The 21930-nt window shown below is 44.7% G+C and overlaps 3 protein-coding genes across 6 annotated transcripts in view; 1 reads left to right on the forward strand and 2 right to left on the reverse strand.

Moving 5' to 3' along the window:
* Positions 1–690: 690 nt before the first annotated feature.
* Positions 691–5175, forward strand: ybx1 (Y box binding protein 1). Of its 2 annotated transcripts, none has more exons than XM_076042126.1 (8): positions 691–966; positions 2767–2830; positions 3061–3094; positions 3199–3288; positions 3379–3723; positions 3985–4067; positions 4360–4646; positions 4825–5175. In XM_076042126.1, exons 1-7 carry the CDS (start codon positions 858–860, stop codon positions 4598–4600), a joined length of 966 nt encoding a protein of 321 aa, XP_075898241.1. In that variant the 5' UTR covers positions 691–857; the 3' UTR covers positions 4601–4646; positions 4825–5175. The 2 variants fall into 2 exon arrangements, with proteins under 2 accessions (XP_075898241.1, XP_075898242.1); XM_076042127.1 differs by having other exon boundaries at positions 693–966; positions 3379–3660.
* On the reverse strand, positions 5169–18115 carry arhgef16 (Rho guanine nucleotide exchange factor (GEF) 16). The gene is made up of 15 exons (XM_076042119.1): positions 17829–18115; positions 16466–17062; positions 16190–16241; positions 15150–15313; positions 14539–14595; positions 12474–12634; positions 11101–11253; positions 10868–10997; positions 10592–10666; positions 9806–9898; positions 9183–9334; positions 7954–8136; positions 7065–7135; positions 6366–6467; positions 5169–6250 (listed from the first exon to the last, which is right to left on the reverse strand). Exons 2-15 carry the CDS (start codon positions 17006–17008, stop codon positions 6111–6113), a joined length of 2076 nt encoding a protein of 691 aa, XP_075898234.1. The 5' UTR covers positions 17009–17062; positions 17829–18115; the 3' UTR covers positions 5169–6110.
* Positions 18116–18954: 839 nt separating this feature from the next.
* Positions 18955–21930, reverse strand: part of espn (espin) — a 32105-nt gene continuing 29129 nt past the window's right edge. For 2 of the 3 annotated variants that reach the window (XM_076042114.1, XM_076042113.1), the window contains 3 exons: positions 21847–21926; positions 21677–21697; positions 18955–20908 (listed from right to left, as the gene is read on the reverse strand). In XM_076042114.1, the coding sequence (XP_075898229.1) occupies positions 20761–20908; positions 21677–21697; positions 21847–21926 (249 nt within the window). In that variant the 3' untranslated portion in view covers positions 18955–20760. Of the gene's footprint in view, positions 20909–21676; positions 21698–21826; positions 21927–21930 lie in introns of all 3 variants that reach the window. The other variant, XM_076042116.1, reaches the window with a different exon arrangement.

Below are 21930 nucleotides of genomic sequence, written 5' to 3' on the forward strand. Positions count from 1 at the left end.
TAGCCAAATATTTTAAGTGTGCTCCCTTTAAATCTCAACTGACATGAAAACCTACTTTCATTGTACAGTAAATGCACTTTGGAAGACCATTATGCTCATTGTCTACTGCAGGTCCGTCTTGAGATGAACGTGTCATATGTGTGCAGCCCATGAAGCTTGCAAATATTCTAACGGAAAACAAGTGTTTTTGTATTTTTGTAGAAAACACCAAAAATAGGTCTGCAAAATGAGCAATGGTGAAGACAGCGCGAAGTTCCAAACCTTCCAATAATTGGGTCAAGTGTCCCTCAAGCTACTCTCTATATGGGCCAGATAAAAGGAGATCTATACGTCTCGAACAGCCTGTACGATGTTCAGTCTCGTGGCTTCACTAAATTAATTTCGCCCGATCAGTAAAGCTTACGAACTCTGTAAGTGCTTCAGAGCAGGTTCTGGATGTCACATCAGGCAGACGGCGGTCCCTCAGTGGCATGGGTATCCGTGCGATTCGTCTGGCTCTGACATCACTAGGGGGCGGTCTTCATAGGCGGATACTATCTTCTTTCGTCCAATCAGCTCGTTGACTCGCGTTTTCCCCCACATTAAAGTGGCAAGCCTCTTCACCAATAGTAATCGCCTTTATCCTTCCTCATAGAACTCAGCCAATTCAAAGACGCGGGGGGCGGGCCCGAAACAGGAACATTCCCCGGCACACATTTTCATTCTGCCCAGTTCGATCGGCAACGGGAGCGGAAAGAGGAAAGCAGAGAGCCCGAAGGCAGTAGCCCCCACCACCGCCGGCCCAGGTTACCATCTAGCACCGGGAAACGTAGCAGAGAGCCGCCGCCGGCAGAAGCCATTACCAACCAGTAGTAACCATGAGCAGCGAGGCCGAAACACAACAAGCAGCGCCGCTGCCTGACGCCGACGTAGAGAGCCCATCCAGCCCGGCAGCCGCAGCTTCCGCGGGGGATAAGAAGGTCATCGGTAAGGCGGCTCGAGAAGGGGCTAGTTAGCTAAGCTAGCTAATGTGGTTGCGGGGTGCATTTCAGGTGATACCGAAAAGCAATGGTTAATAACGTTAAAGAACCATTCAGTACTGCTGTTAGTTCAACTGTTTTGGTTTACACTTAAATAAAGTGGCTGCGGCGAACTGTCCAACATAAAAGCACATTTTACATTTCGCTCTGGAGAAGCAATATTTTGCTGTGTGCTCGGATTTCATGTATTTTTCATATAAATTATTCTGTCGTTTATTGTGAAGTCTGGTTGGCAACAATAAGGGTATCCAAGTAAATGTAAAATTACTTTTCATACAGTGCAAAAAAATACATCGATTTGTTAGTACTGCTGGGTGCCTCCAACTGAAATTATGTCAATAGCAAATCCTTTATTAATTCCGTAATAAACGTTGGAAACAAACGGGTTTCAATAACCTTTATTTTTTTTTATGAAGTTATGTATTTTAAGTTTTGGCGAATTGTGAGATTAATTGTCCCGTATTTATCGGCCCTTACATTCCTATCCGTCACTAAGTGCCATGTTGCCGGCTCTGGCCAGCATTTGAAGTCCAATTTAAGATCAACCTATCTAATTAATTTTCATGTCGCTGTTTCAAACCATTATGTAGTCAAGAAACCGTAGCAGATGCCAGAATCTGTTAGTTAGCTACGCTGCAGTAATTAATGCCAACCTTTAATCGTACACCGTTTGGGAACACGATGTAATTTCAACCACCCCACTTAGCCGGCCACTGTCCGTCGAAAGCGAGCTAAGGCTAACTGCTAACAGTCTCTTTGTTCAAGAGAATACGACTGGGTTGGCTCATGCAATTTATTCAAGAAGGCTAATTAACGCTGGTGCATAGAATACAATAGGTGACAAGACAATAGCCCGATGCTTCTACGCTGAACAATAATTTACGAATTTTTTTTTCTCCTACCAGTGGGTGTCGAATTTTGCTATGTTTTGGGTGCTTGCGCTAGCGCTCCGGCCTAACTACTTAGCTTTGTGGCTAACGAGCGCTCTAGGCTAGCGAGCTAAAGGCTGCTAAGAGGCCACTCAAAATGGTCGCCGAACGGCTACGTGGGTTTCTCTGACTCTGCCATTCGTTCTGGGAAACCATAGAAGATATTGTATTGCCACTGGTCAGGCACGCGATGGCGATTTGTCGTACTAAATTGTCGGCGATGGACCGTGCTTGCAGGTTGCTGGCGCTAATCCAACCACATGGGTGAAACCCGGTTAGCTTCACTGCTAACCAAGTCAGTGGGGCACGATACGTGCTAAAGTATCATCGGTGCGCGGTTGTACCACGTGTGACTGCTCGAGTAGCGAGCCGTGCGGCTTAAAATGGGGCAGTAGGTTTGTAGTTGCTGGACTTTGGAAGTATGACGGCGACCACGGCCTACTGTGCTGTCAGTGCACCTGCCACTGAATTACTGCTCGTTAAGTTCAGTACGTTTAGCTGAAGATGCAGGTTGCCGTCGAATAGCTTCGAATGCCCTTTTGCTCGCGCTTTACAAGTGCTGCTTGGCACGGGACACTCCTATGCATCAGGGTCTAAAAAAAGGTCGACAGTTGCAAGTTATATTTAACTTACACATTTTCTCTGGCCTTGGATTTGTTTTCAGCATGTTTTTTTTTCACTGCGCCTGATATCATATGCTATGTAAAACATGAATGAATTGGCTTAAAACATTTGTGTTTTGAATAACAGCATATTACTTTTACATGGTATCGGGGAAACATTTTGCTTAAATTGTTTTATGATGTGTGTTGTTGCAGCAACAAAAGTCCTGGGTACAGTCAAATGGTTCAACGTCAGGAATGGATATGGTTTCATCAATAGGTACGTGGATCCTGTCTCAGTCTCCTACACACTCCTCCATTATCTTAGGAACATTTTCAATCCTATTAAGATTTTGATTTGCTTGCAAAGCTAAACAGGCGATTTGCCTGCTGCTCTCCATGCTGGTGCTACATCGATTAGAGACATTAATCTTAACTTGGGTTAGATGCACTCTGTTCACAAACACCACAATCATATCTGTAATGAAGTCTTATTTCCCTTTAATCTAGGAATGACACAAAAGAGGACGTTTTTGTACATCAGGTAAGCTGTGATTCTTGTGGGTTTTTTTTTTATTATATTTTTTTTTTATTGCTGTTCCAATGATATGGTTTACGGTCTCACGTGTGAGCTGTTCGTGTTTTTAGACTGCAATCAAGAAGAACAACCCCAGGAAATATCTTCGCAGTGTTGGAGATGGAGAAACAGTGGAGTTTGACGTAGTTGAAGGAGAGAAGGTTAGAAGTCTTTATTAAAATCCATCTGACAAGTGCACATTTTTGACACGCTTGGGACAAGCACAATGCTAATTTGGCAACTGTGTCCAGGGAGCTGAGGCGGCGAATGTCACCGGCCCAGGAGGCGTTGCAGTCCAGGGAAGCAAGTATGCTGCTGAGAGGAATCGCTATAGGCGCTTTACCCGGAGACGGGGCCCTCCCCGCGGTGGAGAGTACCCGGAGAACTACCAGAGTGACGGAGAGGGGGAGGCCGGCAGCGGAAGTCGTGACAAGGGCGTCCGAGACGGCGGAGAGAACGCCCCTGAAGGAGACTCGCAGCAGCAGCAGCGCAGGCCCACCTACCCTGGCAGACGGCGTTTCCCCCAATACTTTGTACGTAGACGCTACGGCCGCCGGCCCCCGTACACCAACGCGCCACGCGAAGAGATGACTGAGGTACGCCGTCACAGGGCTACCATCCTGAAGCAGGCACCCAGCACTCCCAGCACTGTATCGGCACCTATAGTTTATTTCCAAGCACTCACGTGGTCGTGAACAAACAACCCTTGGTGTATCGGGGGTCTCGCCAATATCCTATTTTTCTTTTTTCTTTCCTGTCAAAGGACACTATTGTGCAATGCAGGAAATGCACTTCTTTGCCACTGCGTTGCCTCCAAGTGTTGCTCCGTGTCAGTTGTTACGTGTGTTTGGTTTCAGGGAGGCGAGGGTGAAGGAGAAGGAGGAGCAGACCAGGGCAACAGACCAGCAAGGCAAAACTACTACAGAGGCTACCGACCAAGGTTCAGGCCAGGGTTTGCATGTTGGCGTCGTTGATGCAGAGCTGCAACAAAAGAATGCTAATGATGATAATAAATTGGCACATATCAAATTTTCCCAACACTAAATTTCACCAGTAGTATGTTGAGAAGCTTGTCTTTTATTGCAGCTGAACATCGTATTGCTGCTATTGCATGTCAAGATGAGACGCCCTTGCATTTAATGTTTTTCCCAATATTAAGTTGTACTTTTCCCAACAGTGCTTTGCCAACAGCAGGTTGTTTTTTCCCCCCTCTCTTCTTGTGTTCGCCCCAGGGGGCCACCCCGTCCTAGACCTGTGCGGGATGGTGAGGAGGACAAGGAGAATCAGGGTGGCGAAGGCGGGCCTAACCAGCAGGCCCGCCAGCGGCGCCCCCGTCGCCCTCTCAACTACCGCCGCAGACGCCCTCAGAGTGGTGGCAAACCCGGCCCGGAAACCAAGGAGGCCAAGACAGGAGGTGACACATCTGCAGAGAAAACGTCCGCTCCCGAGGCCCAGCAGGGTGGGGCTGAGTAGGAAGGAACCTGCCCACCGGCACCTACCATCTTTTACCATCGTCCGGGTGAGTCTGGCTGCTGAGGCCAAACACTGAGCTGCGAGGACTGATGTTTGGCATGGGATTAAATGACGCTGGCGGTCATTATATTGCATTACAGTGCCCAGAGGGTTTGGCTGGTGGATTCCTTCCTGTATACACGGCATGAAAATTGACTTTTTTTTTTTCTTTCTGTCCGTTCCAGTTTTTTTGTCAACAACAAGAAGAAACATCAAACAAGATCTGAGCAATAAAGATTTGACTTGACGATCGTCACAAGCTTGCACCATGCATTCGACCAGATTACCACCAATTGCCTGCAGAATCTATGCAGACTTGTTTCTTTTCCATTATTTTTATGTGACAGCTACAAAAACGTTTTGGGGAAACGGCTAATGTTTTTCTAAATCTGTCCTAAGTTTTTACACCAAATGGTTTTTAAAAAAAATGAAATTTGATATCTGGTCAGTTTGACATTTTTAAATAACTTTTTATGTATTCAAACATTTTAACAAAATGCAAGCTAAAATAAAAGTCCAGAAACCAGGAAACTTGACCACGGTGTTGGCTTTTATTTTGTTACATGAGATGGTCTTAAAGCGGCGACACACAGCACTTTGTTACGCATACAATGCTTCATTTGGTGTTTCTAAGTTTTCTGCCGTCGAGGTTCCATATGAAAATTCACTTAAGCAGTGTTTTCCAACAATATGCACAGTAACTTTCATTCTTTCTTGAAATAAGAATCGTCCTTTACTTTTATTTTGCTGTGCTTTTCAGAAAATGGGCTAAAGCGACACAGATCGGGAAATCACCCATTTGTGATGTCACAAAAGGCATGTTAACGATGATCGGCCCAGTGCCAGGTGTGAGTTGCGCCCTCACGAGGCTGCTTTCCTTCAGTAAGGGATGGAGGAATACGATCTTAAAGAGTTGTTGATTTGTGTTAATGCCGTAAGATGCAACAAATGCAACCTTAAATCACAAGGGGTTATTTGGCAAACGCATTTGAGTACAGTGAAACCCTTCAATGGCAAAAATATTGAACTTGTCATAATTCAATCTGCGTGTTAAAAAATTGCAAACTTGGGGAGGCATGTTCAAAATCTTTTTACAGAAAAAATAGTTCTTAAAACCTAAGACAAAATTTTATGAAATGTACAATGAGATAACAAAGGACATGGCAACACTCCAGTTCAAGTATAGTTCCCTACCAGCAAGTCTTGCAACTGCAAAGTCGGTCATTGTTGGCCAGGAGTATAGTAGTTGTATATAATCACATTTATATGCAATAAGTCACATTCAAGAAAATGGGTTCAAACCAGGTGATCAACTTGTCCACTTACAAAAAGAGCTGAAATATCAACTGGACGAGGCCTCATCTGATGCTTTACTTCTGTAGTAATGTGCTGATGAGACACCTTGTGTTTGGCAAAACGAAGTAGCGAATGGCACCCGTCCTTGCCACTCTTTCTCTCTGGTGTGCGTTGCTTAGACGTTGGTTTCTTTGCGCAGCCTCTTCATGCGCTGAACGTTGTTCTCCATGACTGTGGGGTTGGTGATCTCTGTGGCGCAGCTAGCTGGGAACCAGCCTCTCTCTCCATCTCGCATCCTCTCCCCGTAGCACCAGGCTTAACAAGGTGACACGGAAACACGAGACAACATTTTTGTCTGTGTAAGCTGTTGGGTTTATGTCTCCAGTGAAAAACAAAAGAGAAACTAGCGCACGCGAGGAGGCCGCCTCACCTTCTTCCTTCTGGAAAACAATGACGAGCTCAGCCTGTTTCAACCCCAGCTCATCCGGTTCCTTGGGCATGTAGGCTTTGGTGGCCTCATACTGCGGCTGACCTGAAGCACAACGATACGCCGTCACATTTCATTATAGCGCTCGACTTGTCTGACAGAAGATTCTTCAGATTAATCACTGGAATGTTTGTACTGTCACATAGTTTTTTAGGTAATTTAGTGTCATTAATTGTTTGGGGCCAGTTCCTTCTTCCACAACCATTAAATGTAAGTAAAAGGTCCAACACTGGACACATATATTTTTTCTTTTTTATATCAGACTCCAGTAATGAAAGCCACACTAGATAGCTGTCAAAAATTGCAATATTTAGCCGTTCACTGCATCCTGCAAACATTTGGATTGAACCACTTTCGAAATTGAAAATGGTTAAATCCATATGTTTGCAAAGAAAAGACAGTTGAGCAAAAAACCTTGCTGAAAACATTACCATTTACCCTGAAGAGGTATCAGTGCTCGCGATGACATTACAAAAGGCTGATTTCCCAAACTTTTGTTCACTTTCGGAAAAGTGAACAATAAGAGTTTTCTTGTGATTGGTGAAATTCACTTTGTCCAACTGTGGGAAGTGGGAACCCTCTATTTCCAGTGAACTACAAAGTGAAGAAGAATCCTCCAGTCGGTGAAACATGCCAACTCACCAACTGTGGATGAGGAGAGGTCTTCCTGTTTGTGTTCTCGAAGAGCGACTATCCACCGTGCCCGGTCCAATCTTTGCAACAACAACAACACGACACAGTTACATGTGCTCGCACAGATGATTTACCACACGCATCAGTCTGATTGGGTTTACACATGCAGCTTGACTATTTCTTTTCTTTTTTTTCTTTTTTCTTTTTTTTTTTTTACCGCTAGAGGGAGACAGAGGTAAAGCATTGGATTTGCTTACACGTTACACGAGGATAATTCGGGACTGTAAGGAACTTGAAAAACAAATGGTGTTTAAAAAAAAAAAAATAGACCTTGTGTTTGCCCTTCAACCCCTATGGGGAAATTATTAAAAACTTTAATTGTTAATTTTTCAAACAACCAATTAAATTAAAAAAAAAAAAAAAAAAAAAATGTTTTTCTTATTGCTGAACCAGTGAGACAATTTGACAAAATGTTTGTCCAAAATAGAAGAAAAATCTATATCTATAAACATCTCCCCCTTAATGTTACAGAGCAAAGCTGAAAATCATGTTTTACTCTTAGAACTAACTTTAGCGGGTCAGTCAAATTGATTTTACTTGCTCTATGCAAACACAGTTTTTGCAGTTTGGCCTTCTTTTATGATTACCTTCACTGTGTAATAACTCTCTGGTTAATTAGATAAAAGTGAAATCAAACAAATCCAAGGTCCAAGTTTTCTATCTGCCAAACTAGATTCGTACTTGGACATTCTTTGAAACCCAATGTAATAATTTCTATATAATTAAAAACAAAACTGTTCCTCGTGCTTCCTTAATTTTTACATCATGCGTTTATCAAAAAGGCCTGAGAGGAATCTGGCAGTTGATTGACTGCTGATGGGAGCCGAGTGCACCTTACCTGGACTCGGCCACGAGGCAGATCTGCTCAGCTCTGCCCTCACTGTTCCTGCTCATCACCAGCCTGAAGGACAGATAGTGACTGTTCTTGGCCGGCGGAGACATCCGTGGCTCTGGATCCTGTCCGACCTCCACCTCCACATTCTCCAGAGTGGCGTAGTCCATCACAACAAAGCTCTCCTCGCTGGAAGAAGGATGGAAAAACATTTTCATTATCATACTTTCTGGAAAAGCAGATCAGGTTTGACCTGGTCTGATATTTATTAATATTTACTGGAGTACTCTGGTTTTAGTTCCAGTTTTCCAAATTTTAGTTCAGTTAAACACCGTTTCGGCTGTTTTGGATAAGCATTAGCACACTGAAACCAAATTATTTTCCTCAGTGCTAATCATCTGGTAGACATTATGGCCTGCAGACTGAGTGACAGCGGGTTTTAGACCTCTGTCTCCAGTGTCCTTTTCCTCTGAGCTGACATTGTTTGGGTCCTCCCTAAGTCAAAACAGAAATCATGCTAAACGGGAGAGTGAAGAATCCGAAGAATGCACGCAGCACATGGACGTTCCTTCTCCTGTCTCAATGTGGACCTGCAGTCCTCAGCCGGACTGACACAATGTTAGTAGGACGAGTTCACCCAGTCACCGAGAAACTCTTGGCAGTAAGAAATCTGTCTTTTTTTCTGAAGTCTGAATGAATGTCGAGGACTGTTGAACCACTGAGACGTCAACTCTGAAATTTCAAAAAGTTCCAAGCGGAAGTGTTTCAGATACTGTTACAGTTCACTAACCAATCAGGTGTGACTAAAAGTGAGATGACACTGCTGAAACCTGCCCTTCAAAGCAAAGACTTCTGCTAATGAGATCGGCGCTGGAGGTCAGAAAAATCTAGCCTCCCATTGGTTTTCTGGTGGTTCTTACCAGGTGGACATTTAAAATGAATTAGTTTGGGAAACAATCCCTGTAATTCAAGGCTATTAAAGCCAAGACAGTCCATAAATGCAGAAAATTCATCTTCTTAAGAATATTGGCTTCCTATGCAGTTTTCTTGTCAAATTTCATGATATGTTAAACCCCATTCTTACCACATTAGTCGTCGGGTTTGTTCATACATTGACACCATAGAAAATATTTTCTAACTTTAGATGTTTAAGATGATAATATGTTTTTGTAAAAACCCGTTCTCAAATAATTCTCTCTATATTGCGTAGCTGAACATAATTCACGACAACAGACCTCTTCTTCCTGGTGACAATCAGGACATCATTGAAGAGGAACAGATAGTTGCTCCTGTGGCTGAAGGCCCTCCAGATGCTGAGCTCCTCGCTGGAGATGGCCAGCTCACCGCGCTTCTTCAGCCACCGGGATGCTGACACCAGGGGAAACGGCTGCCAGGCACACGGGAGACATCAAACAGAGGTTGGACATCTTCATTTTGACTTCATCCCCACAACTGATTCTCAAGTCTCAAGTCCATTTTTATGCTTCTTTTATGTGTAACAAGCAGAATTACACGGTCATCTCGCCTGGTATCGGACAATATAACTTTGGTCGCCTGCCCAGCACCTTGTTGCTTTGTGTTAAGGCAACGCTCCTCCCCAACATCACAAGCTCTTGTCTGACTGTAAGAAGTTAGCTGGTTCATGGGTCCCAGATAGAGAGCAAAGTGGAAAGAGGAGTTGAGCAGGAGACCTGACAGGTGTGTCACTGTGAGAGATTGTTGGGCAGGCAGCCACAGCTGTATAGTCCAATATCAGGGGACGTGTTGTGCTGTGTACTGTGTAATTTTAAGGTAGAAAAACCTTCAAAAACATTGAAAAAACAAAGAATGCGTTGTGTTTTCTTTGGTGAGCTCCAACCTTGATTTTCCCAAAGTCCATCTGCTTCTGGATGGTGTACATCTGCTCCGTCCTCTCCATCCGCCTGGCTCCATCGTTGCAGGCCGTGACCAGCTGTTGAAATGGTAATCACAGCAGTGACATCACAGCACTGCCGCACACTCTTCCCTGAGTCAATGTTCCTCCACCAGCAGTGTTTGTCAGCGCACCCTGGTGGGTAAACACCAGGTACTGCGTGTGTAAGGAGAAAGTCCGCTCGTTTGCCATGTTTGTTTGGTCCGTGAAACAAGTGCGGCTGAGTGCAGCGACAGTTTGCTCCATTTTGTCGCTGGATGGAGAACTGACTGTGAGTTGACTGCTGCTAATGAACGAGGAAATGTTCAAAAAGTGATTTTGACGGCATTGAAGCTGCTGTTAGGCTACGATACTTCACAGAGCTACAGATCAACATATATGTAATATATATGCTACTTACAGACATTCTAGTGTGTGAGTGAATATAAATGTTAAAAAAAAATAATGTTTTTAACTTATAAAAGTTAAGAAAATGTGAAGAAGGTGTTATGATACTCAGTGATCAAGGCTCAGAAAAATACTCCCCCCCCCCCCCTCCGATGTCCATAAAAAATATTTTCTGACAATCATTGCTTTCAGTTCCCTTGTCACATCCAGACATTCCGCCCACTGTTTATGAAGGCATGTTAATCGCTATCTCAGAAAAACACATCATCCTCAAATGAATCTCCAATACGTGGTGTCCTTTATGGCTTCAAGTCATTTAAATGTGCTGCATCTCAGCATCGTTACCTTGCCAATGGCGTTCAGTGCCCACACGGCTGCAAAGTACTCCGCCGTCTTGTCCGGCGTTTTCTGGCATATTGTCTGTGCGGAAAGCAAAAAAAGAAAAAGAAAGAGACTTTCAAAGGCACTGTGCTGATGATATCATTCTGCAGACAACAACCTGTGCCACCATTGAGGAAGCGCAAGGAAGGAACCATTAATAACTTGCGTTGAGTGGGCGCTGATTGTTTTTGTTTTTTTATTTGTTGCTTGTGCATTGTGAATTAATAAAGTTAGACTGACGTCCAGCAGCAGCGGCAGCCTGGTCACCCTCTGCATGGGCAGGATGAGGAAAGAAATCATTGGCAGGCCTCCACATTCAGCGCTCCCGTCAATTTGCTTCAGGGTCTCTTTAAAGGCGGTGTTGGTGTTTCTAGCAGACAGAAAGAAAGGCAGAAAATCAAAAAAAAAAAAAAAAAAGAGACAAAAACAACAATAAAAAAACGTAAACGCTCCAGTCCGCTGCTGGGACTCACAGCAGCTTCTGCAGCGTCCTCTGCTGGAAGGTCTCGTTGGAGCAGTAGACGATGTAGGGCTCAAAGTGGTGCGAGGAATGGTTCTGGACGATATCGCTGATGTCCCTGATAACAGGATTGTCATAGTGACGCCGCTCGAGGTCCTCAAAAAACCTGAAAATGCAGAGAGAGAGAGAGAGAGGGAGGGGAAGGGGGAGGCGAGTGAAGAAGTGACTCTATGTGTTTTTCCTCCCACAGGCTGATTACATCAGTGCAGCTCAGAGACGGAGAGCCTGCAGCTCAACAAGGCCGCACGCTGGAGCGCCCGGAAAACGGTGTCTGATCCAAACAAACTTGTACTGTCAGTGCAGAGAATGCAAAGGAAAGAGAGACAGTGATTATTTGAGTCAGAAGCTTCTCCTTTAAATCAGATTTATGGCGACTGCATAGCGTAAAATAAAACAATTATGGAATGAAGAAACTATTTTGCGATAGATTATTTTATAATTGAGCTTTTAGTGATATGGTCAGGACAAGAATGATAGACAATGTCCTCGGGAGTTTTGTTTGGCCTGACATGCAAAAATAATAACTTTACGGTCAAATAAGTTCACCGCAGCTGATCAGTTAAGGCAAAGCAAGCGCAGTTAAATAATGTTAAAAAAATGACTCGGTTGTATGATGATCAGAATTTACTCAGGAACTCAATTTGTTAAAATTCCTGATGTTGAGACTGCGCACAGGTTTCCCATGATTAGAATTATGAACAGGAAGTCAAAGCTCCGCCCTTCCCTTGTGCCTTTTCAACAAAAAAGGAGAAAAGTGACACCTGGAAAGCAGGCGAAGCCAGAGGGCGAACGCAGGGCGATGTGACACCTCACAGACCCTGTGAAACTCGGGCGGACCCTTTTCCCTTGGCCGCCCAAACTGGATTTATTGTCATTCAAAAATAACAGCAGACAGTGAACCCGAGACGAAAGGCTGCTCTGCAGCGCATCATAGAAGCCACAAGAAAGAAAGAAAAAAAAAATACCACAAAGGGCAAAAAGGCTGCAGAACCAGTTTGGCAGACGTGTTCTGACCTGCCGACAGAGCGCACAGGATCCTCCAGACTAGTGCTGAGGGCAAAGTTCTCAAGCTGCAACTTTTACATTGATTCATTTTGACTTTTGTCAGGAGCGGGAACAGGAATTTAAAAAGAGAGCGAGAGAGAGAGAGAGAAAAAAAAGAAAAAAGGATGTGACAGTTTTACAAGGTTGGCAATAAACAGCGAAGATGCTGCGAGCAAATGGACGGCTTGTTACGCTGCTGCACGGATGAATAAAACAAACAAACAAACAAACAAACAAACAAACAAACAGAACAACCCAAGCTGTGCCTGTGTCTCAGATCACCTTTGGCTGACGCTGTGGATGACGGAGATGTTGGAGAAGAGGTGGTGGTGCTCCGTCGCCGTCATCGTTCTCCTCAGAGCCTCGTTGTCCTTGAAGTGGCGCACCAGGATGCCCAGGCTGTGCAGGTACGAGTGCTCCGAAGTGATGATCTCAAAGATGGCCTGCGGAGAGGCAGCTCGGCTAAGCGCACAGCTGAAGGACATTTCACTCTGCCGCCGCTCGCCCACCTTGCACCTGCCAAGTTGACTTTGACAGCTTCTTCTTCTTCTGAACGGAGTCAATATGAATGCTGAGCGAGAAACTGATCTTCATCATGGGTTTACATCTCTCTTTTAAACAGACATGTGTCTGTTTAAAATCAAAGACATAATAAGCACAGTTGATATATATATATATATATATATATATATATATATATATATATATATATATATATAAATATATATATATATGTGTGTGTATATATATATATATATATATATATATATATATATATATATTTTTTTTTTTTAACCATCTTTAAAGACAGTTTGTGTGAAATGTTACAGTTAGTGACGGCGTTATGATCAGGGAGGCGGCACTGATGAACGTCACGCACATCCTCAGCACGTGACATTCCCCGGCTTCTTGTTGACTCTGCGGTTCGTGATTATGAGTTCAAATCTCCCTGTCCTCCCTGCCTACTGAGCTGAAACTCCCCCCCCCCGGCGGCCATGTCAACAAACAACAAGAAGTAGTGAACAGACGCCGCTCCATGCCAACCAGAAACACAGCCTGCTAACTTAGCAGCCAAAAGGAATACAGAACAGGCAACAGAACAATGCAGAAGAAAGCAGTGAGGAGCTCCTTCAATTTCCTCACTTCAATGGCCCTGTAATGTCCATGTTTGACCAGCAGGTGGTCAGTGGAGGGACGTCCCTGCACCGGTTTGTTTTGCTGTACATTCGTAGCACAGCTGCTTTATTTGTTGGATGGCGTGGTTCATTTACCAGTTTATTAGGACTCTTTCACCCTCAGCAGAAACTGCCTGCTACTTTTGCCATCCCACTCTGAGTTTGTGGTGATGAGTCACCTGTCAACTCTACTTCCTGCGCAGACGTGACGAAAAGTTGCTACACAAGCTAATCCAAAAAAACATACTTCCTGAGTGAACACCATTATCTCCGACCCGAAAATGCAACGCGAGAAACGGACATTTGTGCCTGCTAGAAGCCGGCTTCAACTATCAGAGAAAATCACTGATTAAAGGTCCAATGGCCTTTTTTAAGGAAGCCTTCCTTTAATACGGGGCTCCCTTAAAAAAAAGGCGGCAAAAGATGGCAGCTAACTAGGAGCAAGACCCTTGCTCTATGTACATTCTCATATATATATATATATATAAGAGCCATTCTAAGGGTAGGAAAACCAAACCACCTTTATTGTACTGAGATAATACACTTTTATCAATGTTGTTCTGGGCTGTATGCTTGTAAGCGTTTACCAATATAAAAATCATGAATCAAGCCACATTTTACACACTGGGCCTTAAAAACTCCTCAGAATTATGCACAGCTTAGTTCTTTAATGGATAGTTTGAGCACTTGAACTGTGGCGTGAAGGGGTGCGACAAGCACCAGTGCAGTAGATAAACTGAGTGTTCGCACACTGACAGGGTGTGGCAGCGCACACAAGTTTTGTACCTTTGGTATTGACACAACCTGGAGAGGACCGTATAAAAAGAGAAACTCCTCCCTTGGACGCTGTCGCACTTTGTGGGTCAGAGATGTTTTCTTTTCCCGGTTTGATTGATTTTTCTGTTCTGCAATTTAATTTAAAATGCCATCGCTTGTTATAGCGGCACGACCTCAACCTGCTTCATCTCCTCAGGCATCTGTTCCTGGACCCTGCACCACTGCCAGAAACTAAAGGTGATTTTTCACAACGTTGGCATGCATGGAATGAGAATCTCGGTGACTGTAAAATGGATTCTTAAAAAGTGGCCTGAATGTTTCTGTGCTCGGGCCACACGCGCACACACAGGCTCTAATTAGAGCAGGACACGGTAAAAGACATTGACCAAACTTACCTCTTGTCTCTTCCTCTCCTGAGGGGTGATCATCGTCAGGATACCCGAGTCTTTCACCTTAGTGAGGGAGATAAACGAAAAGCAGCGTCACACACACTGAATTACACTGTGTCGTGGAGATGACGGCTGTTTAAATAATAGTTTGCCGAATGTCCTCATCATATTAACGGAATATATCATTTCCGAACTAACTGTGAAACCCCTTAGCGCAGTTATTTGGAAAACTGCATTTAGTCCTGACAAGAGGAGAATGACCACCAGGAAGGGACACGCTGTCTTATTCCTGCGGAGGAACACAGAGGGCTAACAGTGAGCCTCGTCACATGGTGCGCAGACAATCATCTGAAGCGCGGCATCAGCAAAAACAACCAGCTTAGCTTGGACTGGCGACTAGCGTGCTAGCTCACCAACAGGAACACATAACAGAGCCAAATTCCATGTTATGCTGTTACCAATACAGCCAAATCTATCAGACATACTTTTAATGAGACAAAAGAAAAGAAAAGATTGTATTGGCAGTTTGTTGTCAGACACTGAATGCATAACAGACATCACGCAGGTTCACTGACATGTGATTCAGGAGTCACACGTCAGAGCAGAAGAGGTTTCACCTGTGGAAGCTGGCTCCAGGTGAGCTGCGCAGGTCGGTAGCTCTTCACCACGATGCCCTGGTCCTCCACGGGGGCTTCCACCACCACAAAGTCATCCAGCAGCTCGTCCTGATTGGTGGAGTGCAGGCCCCTCTCGCGGATCTCCTGGTAGAGACGCGGCGTGGCTGCAGATTGACATCGACGTCAGCTCAACTTTGACTTCTGTGCAATACTTTTGACCACCAAGTCAGATGTACCCCCAGCCCGTCAGTGAACTACACAGAGGTACAACTACAGAACTACAGAGTAACAACCTCTAGTGCTACCTAGCAGCCACACAGACGCAGCAATTTCACAGGATCCTGGACACATAGAGCTAAATATTCCGTTTTTCTGGAAGGATTTGGGGTGTTTAGTGAAAGTGATGGCACACGGCTGCTCGACCTGGGGGTCAAAGAGGGAAAAATTGAAATCAAAAACCCTTCCGAGAGTTGAAGCACCAGGTAAAGGTTTGAAAATGAAAGGAAAGGATTCATCAAGTTGTCATCATCGCATCCGTACGGCGTCTTGGAGTTGAGAACGTCAGTGAGTTTGATTTAAATTCAGGCTTCAGCACTGGGACCATGCAGAAAGCACAGTGTTTATTTCCTGGGATAAAATCAGAACCTGACGCCTGCGGAGGCAACTGAATCATTTTACAATGTGAAGCCATGTTATGGTTTCTCAGGGTTGTTTCAACGACTCGGCTTTGAGCAGCTGCAGCAGAGAGGAGGTTTTGTTGAAGAACAAATAGAAAACACCCACCAAAACGCTTCACAGAACTCGAGAGGTGTTACTTTGGCTGAAGTACTGAAATCCAACATTTGGGATGAGATGACGGATTTCGCATGCTGAAAGCATCTGGAGTGAAAGATTTCCTGCTCAGCCCTTTCCTGTCAACTGAGACCTCTCTTATTACGGAATTCCATTTCTGAGACATCATTGTGAACTCCTCATCTATTTGTAGGGTCGCTCAGACAATTTTGGAGAAGTGGACAGAGTGACACATTTAGGGAACCTACCGTCCTTGAAGGAGCCGCGCTGGTTCTGGTTCCTCTTTCTCCCAAATGTTCTCTGCAGGGAAGGCAGGAGGTCAGCAAGGGTTGGACAATGTGGACTGTCACCGCGACGGTAGACTTTTCCACAACTTTTGGTGGAAACCTACCATCATGCTAATGACTCCAGGTCGCTAATGGCTTTGTGAATCGCAAATCCTTGTTCAGACAAAACACAATATCCTGGGTGCTACTGTAGTGGGACTTCGCCCCCCCCTCCCCCAAGCTTTCAAGCTTTCGTACCTTGCGTCCGGGGCTGCGTGCTGGATTGGGACTGGGTGCTCGGCCAGGCCTGGCGGGCTTCAACAAGGTGTTGGACCCCTCGCCTTTCGTCATGGCCCCGACGTCCAAACTTGTCACGGCCGCCCTGTAGGACTTGTTCCTGCGATTCCTTCTCAAAGCGAAGCCGTCCCCGTCGCTGTCGTAGTCCTCCCAGGACACGTCCGGGCCCTGGGTGGAGTGACGGACCCGGGTCGAGTTCTCCAGCCCCACCGGGAACGTCACCACGGTGGTGTGGTGGCGGTTCTTGGGCCTGCCGCTCGCCGTCGCCAGACCCCTGGGGATGAGCTGGTGGGTGCCCTTCTTGAGGGCGGCGGGACTCTGGGTGCTCAGGAGCACCTGCTGACGTAGCGCCCGGTCCACTTGGTCCTCCTTGGGGGTCTCACTTTGAGGCGGGGGGGGTTTCTCGTCGCCAGGCTCGTATATGTGGAGCTCGGTGGAGAAGTGGCTCTCCAGGAGTAGCGGGGCCTGGTGGCCCTCTGAGCTGCCTTGCTGCGTTTGGGACATGGTGCCCTGCCTTTTCCCAGCGTGCTCTTCGGGAGCCTACAACATCAGCGGGGCCTGCGGAGGAAACATGAAGACAGAGATGAACACACGTCGCCCGGCACCTTAAATGGAGTTGCCGTTCGAAGAGCGGTGCAAAAGAGCGTGTCCAAAACATCCACTCACGGCGACCTTGGAGGGGTTGGGGGGGGGAAGAAACCTCACTCAGAGGGCAGTGATCCGAGTCCCTCACTCACACATCCAGAAAGAGCGGTGGGCACAGGTTGTGTTGTGCAAACTCATGTGAAGGGACTCAACCCATGACTCACTCTTACTCCTACAATGCACTTCTTGCCCACGCACGCACGCACGCACGCGCGCGCACATACTGACACACTCACACATGAACAGATCTGCCCCTACAAATCTGCGCACAAATACAGAAGAAACTTGCAGTGAAACAAATCCGCTCCCCCCCCCCCCTCGCTCCCCCCCACCCTCTTGTGACAAATAATCCAACTTCACTGCACATTGTGTCCACACACACACACACACACACACACACACACACACACACACACACACACACACACACACACACACAGGTGCGTAATTGCAGCTTTATTAAACTATTGTTACAGCACCGTGATGGAAGCCTGTAAAACGCCTCTCTCTCAGCCAGCAGTCCAAGTGGAGTGGAAAGCGCTGTTGAAACTGCGCTCCGTCCCTGCCTCACAGTCGGATTAGGGTGGGAAAAAAAAAAAAAAAATGTCTGCCTCAACATTCCCATGGAGCATAACACCGGGGTGACACACAGTTCAGCGCTGGTACCGCCGCTTCCTACCTGTGCGCGGTGTGCTGAACCCGCCGCCCACCAACAGCAGCCTTCCAGCGGGGTGGAGGCTGAGGTCCGTCCGCCGGTCGTCCGGGAGAGCTGCGGTCCGACTCCGAAGCAGCGGCGGCAGCGGCGGCAGCAGCAGCAGCAGCAGCAGCGGTCCCCCTTTCTTCTCCTTCTGCTTCTGCTTGTCCTTCTCCTGCTGCTCCGCTCCGTCACTCACATATTCCTTCTCTCTCGCGCACTTCCTCCTCCGGTCGCAGGGCGCTCATTAGAGCGTGACGTCACTCCAGGTGAGCGTCGACGGCCGGAAACGGGCAGGTAGGGTGGAGGCGGGCGAAAGGGGAAACCTTTCAGAGTTAACCAGCGGGGCAATCTGACGGCTTTGTGAGACTTTGGACGAGTTTGGGTATTCTAAAAGAAAGTTTGTTTTTTTGAAGTGTTAAAACAAGTATTCAGTGGAGCGTTCCACTCGACCTGCCTAGAGTGATAATGACCTTTGAACAAGCACGGCGATAAAATGTTATCTGAAAACATCTCCGTTGGAATTCGATCAGATCTGACGTGTCGCCTGACTTGTAACCGAGTAGATCTTTGGCGCCCTCTCGTGGCCAAGGATTTCCCCCGGAATATTTATTTTCATTTGTGAAAAATAAATAAATAAATACATTTACTTTTAATTAATTCTTCACTTGATAATCAACCAATGTGACAGGAAATATGTCTATGAAATGTTAGTTACTGCATTAATATGTTGATCTTTGGTCTTTTCACAGCTATTTTACCTATTAACACATTTGCACATCTAACACAAAGACCTTTCTTTCTGTTTTGATGCATTTTAGTTGTCAAAAGTGTTATTGTTCTTCTGTTTACCAGAAGTCTAATTTTATTGTATATTATATGATCATATAAAAAAATTTATATATTTTTTTTTTTATCAATGTAGATATTATTCATCTAAGTATACGTTGACTCTCTCTGTGATTCAGTCTTCGACTCTAAAATCTAAAATATATTAAAAAAAATAATAAAATAAAACTAAAGTAGTATTTATTGGGTTATTTTTAATAGCTCTATTTCTTAAAGTTGTTGCCCAAGCACAAGCATCAAAGATATCACAAGCACATAGATTATGTTTCATGATTAAAGATTTATTGTTTTCAGTTTTATCAGACTGAAAATTCCATTATACATGAATTAGCCTAGTCTATTCAAGCAAGGCTGATACATGCAGTATGATGCAATAAGGTAACGCTGGAACAACATAAATTCAGAGTAGGTGGCTATATACAGAGATGAAATATTTTTATATATATATATATATTATGTAATTATATAGAAAATTAAATGGCAATAACTTGACATCATGTTCAATTTCAACATCATATGGCATCCTATGAAAGTGAATCGGAGTAATTCCAAATGACTCTATGAACCATGTAGGTGTTTTTGTTGATCACGCAATGTGCTGACTTGACCGATCTTTGTTGATAGCGATGTACCAGCACAGACGCTGAGAAGATGAGCCATATTTTCTTAAATATGGAATACTACTATACTGCATATACTACTGTGTCACAATTAGGCTGCAGGCAATCATCCCTACACACTCTCTATCACTATTTCCTTCAATGTGCTCGAGTTAAAAGAAGTTTGTGTCTGAAAAATAAAAAAAATAATTTGCAACCGATTAGTTATGAATAAAATCAACTTAAATGCACACCATGAACAGCTGGAGTGAAATTTAAAATTTGTTGTCTCAGATTAAGCAGTGAGAAAAGTGATGCTCGCTGAATGGCAGGTAACTGCTGCCATTGCTAAACATAAGCACTGAGTTTGAGATGTTACAACAGCTTCTGGCTGACAGAACGCACTTTGTGTTGTGTAATCAGATCAGCTCATCAAAGTTTCATCCTTCAGGTCAGTGGGACAAAGGCCGGAAGACGAAACAGGACAAACTTTTCTCGACTTTTGCATTATTCAGCACGCACATCAGATGTCTGGTTCAAGATGCTGCACTTGGCTTACGCATGCTTAGTGATATTCATAAATGAAAGCTAGCATGATTTTGTTCAAATCGCATGTTTTGCTTCTCAATTTTCTTTGTGGAACAATGTTCTTGATAGCACATCACCATGAGCTTGATACAATTTACGCATGCACGCAACAGTTGACATCATGATCGCAACACCCGGAAATTTAATTCACGTGTAACAAAATTTAAAATGAATCTTCTGTCCACTGATCATCAATAAATTCAAATTGCACAGCTACACAATCTTCACATGTACTAAAATCGGGTCTATCTGGACATCAGTTTCCCAATCCCATGGAGGAATAACGAGTTTATCTAAAGAGACGGAAAAATAGCTTCTGTAAATTTCATACAAAAAATCTCAGGCCTACATTAAAAACAGATTTTAGCTTTGTTATTGACCACTAACAGATAGCTGCTTTGTGCTTTGATAAACCTTTGCTGAGGGAGTCCGTGTCCTCCTCATATTAACACACTGTGCTGCTACTCAGTTCGGGAACAAAGTGGTGAATGTGGATTTTTGCTGCCGCTATCACACACAGCTGCTGAGTGCTATATGAAAAAAGCATCTAATGATTTTCCATAAAGGAAACAGTTACCGCTTGATTTATTTAGGAACAAATGGACTTGTAGTTTATTGTCACGGCTACTGTTAGCAACAAAAAAACAAAAAAAAGAGAGAGAGAGAGAGAGAAAGGATGAGAGAAAAAACAGATCCAGAATTTGTGCCTGGAGACTTTCGGTGGGAGGTTATTCACACAGCTAGAAGCCCTTGAAGGCCTCGTGCACAGCATCAACACTGGGTCCCACGTTTCTGACACAAGCTCTCCTTCACTGACCAGCCAGGAGTGTGGTGTGAGGTGGGTGAGAGTGGGGAGCACAGCGGGGGGGAGGCAGCCCAGTTCACTGTTTGGCCATATCCCCTTTCTTCAGGATGATCTGTCGCTGCCAGGGGGCCAACTTGGTCTCGTCATAGCCCAGGGTCCGTAGCCGCTCCAGCTCAGTCTTCTCCTCGATCTCCTTGGCCTGTTTGGCCTCCTGCTCTACTTTTCTGGATACGTCCGTGGACAACGGAAGGCAAAATATACGGGAGGCAAAAGTCAGTTATACGTGCATATACAAAAGTGTATTCAAAATCAAATTTGCCCCCTCAGAAATGTAGTAAAAAACATCAGGTTTTTACTGCAGGTAGGTTTGGTTCCTGTGTTATGGTTGATATGTTACTTTAAACTTTTCCTTCAATATCTTGGTTTACTAACGGTTTCTACTGTGTTCTTAGCACTAGAGTGTTATTATTCTGTGCTTCCTGCTTTATTTTTAAGTTTGTTTTGTGTGTCTTTACACATCTGGCTTCCCCCCCCCTTGATTACACTGAAGCTCTGCACCTGACCCTCTTTCACCTGCCCGTCCTCCTGCACACCGCTCTCCCCAGTGTCTTAGTAAGTTCCTTTAGTTTAGTTGGTAATTAGGATTGATGTGATGGCTGAGCTTGCTGTTTACGCCTTCCTCCATTTCATTTGTCTCTATTAACACGTCAAACATGCCTGCCTGACTTTTGTTTCCTTTTTATGTGCAATGACACTCCTTCATTTCAGACAAAGGTTCAAGTGTTTCAGTGTTCAGTGTTTGTTCGTGTTTGCCGTATGAACAGATTCATGTGTACAGATCTTTGTTTCTAAATAAACACTGCAGTTTTCACACACTCTTCCCTTGCACTTTACCCATCACCATTTCTTGTCCACATGGAAACCACTTTCTGAATCCATTCGTATGTATTCATGAAATGTGTGCAAACAAAAAACAAAAATGCTTTTCTTACCTTTTCTGTTCCCTTTCACATCAGGAGAAAATAAACAAAAGGAGAAAAGGTGTAAATAACTTAAACGGCACAGCTGCATTGGTTACAACAACATTTATTGAACTGGACAGATATTGAGAGTTTTGCCAGTGATGAAACAAAATTCACTACGTCACAGTTTCGTTACTCACTTCTCCTCCTCCATTTTCTTCTTCATCAGATCCCTCCTCCAGGCAGGCAGTGATGCAAGCCGCGCAGCCTCCTCATCGACCTGT

The sequence above is a fragment of the Nelusetta ayraudi genome, unplaced genomic scaffold (genome assembly GCF_046127955.1).
Source record: "Nelusetta ayraudi isolate G7.1 ecotype Tasmania unplaced genomic scaffold, CSIRO-AGI_Nayr_v1 ptg000070l, whole genome shotgun sequence".
Classification (NCBI taxonomy): Eukaryota; Metazoa; Chordata; class Actinopteri; order Tetraodontiformes; family Monacanthidae; genus Nelusetta; species Nelusetta ayraudi.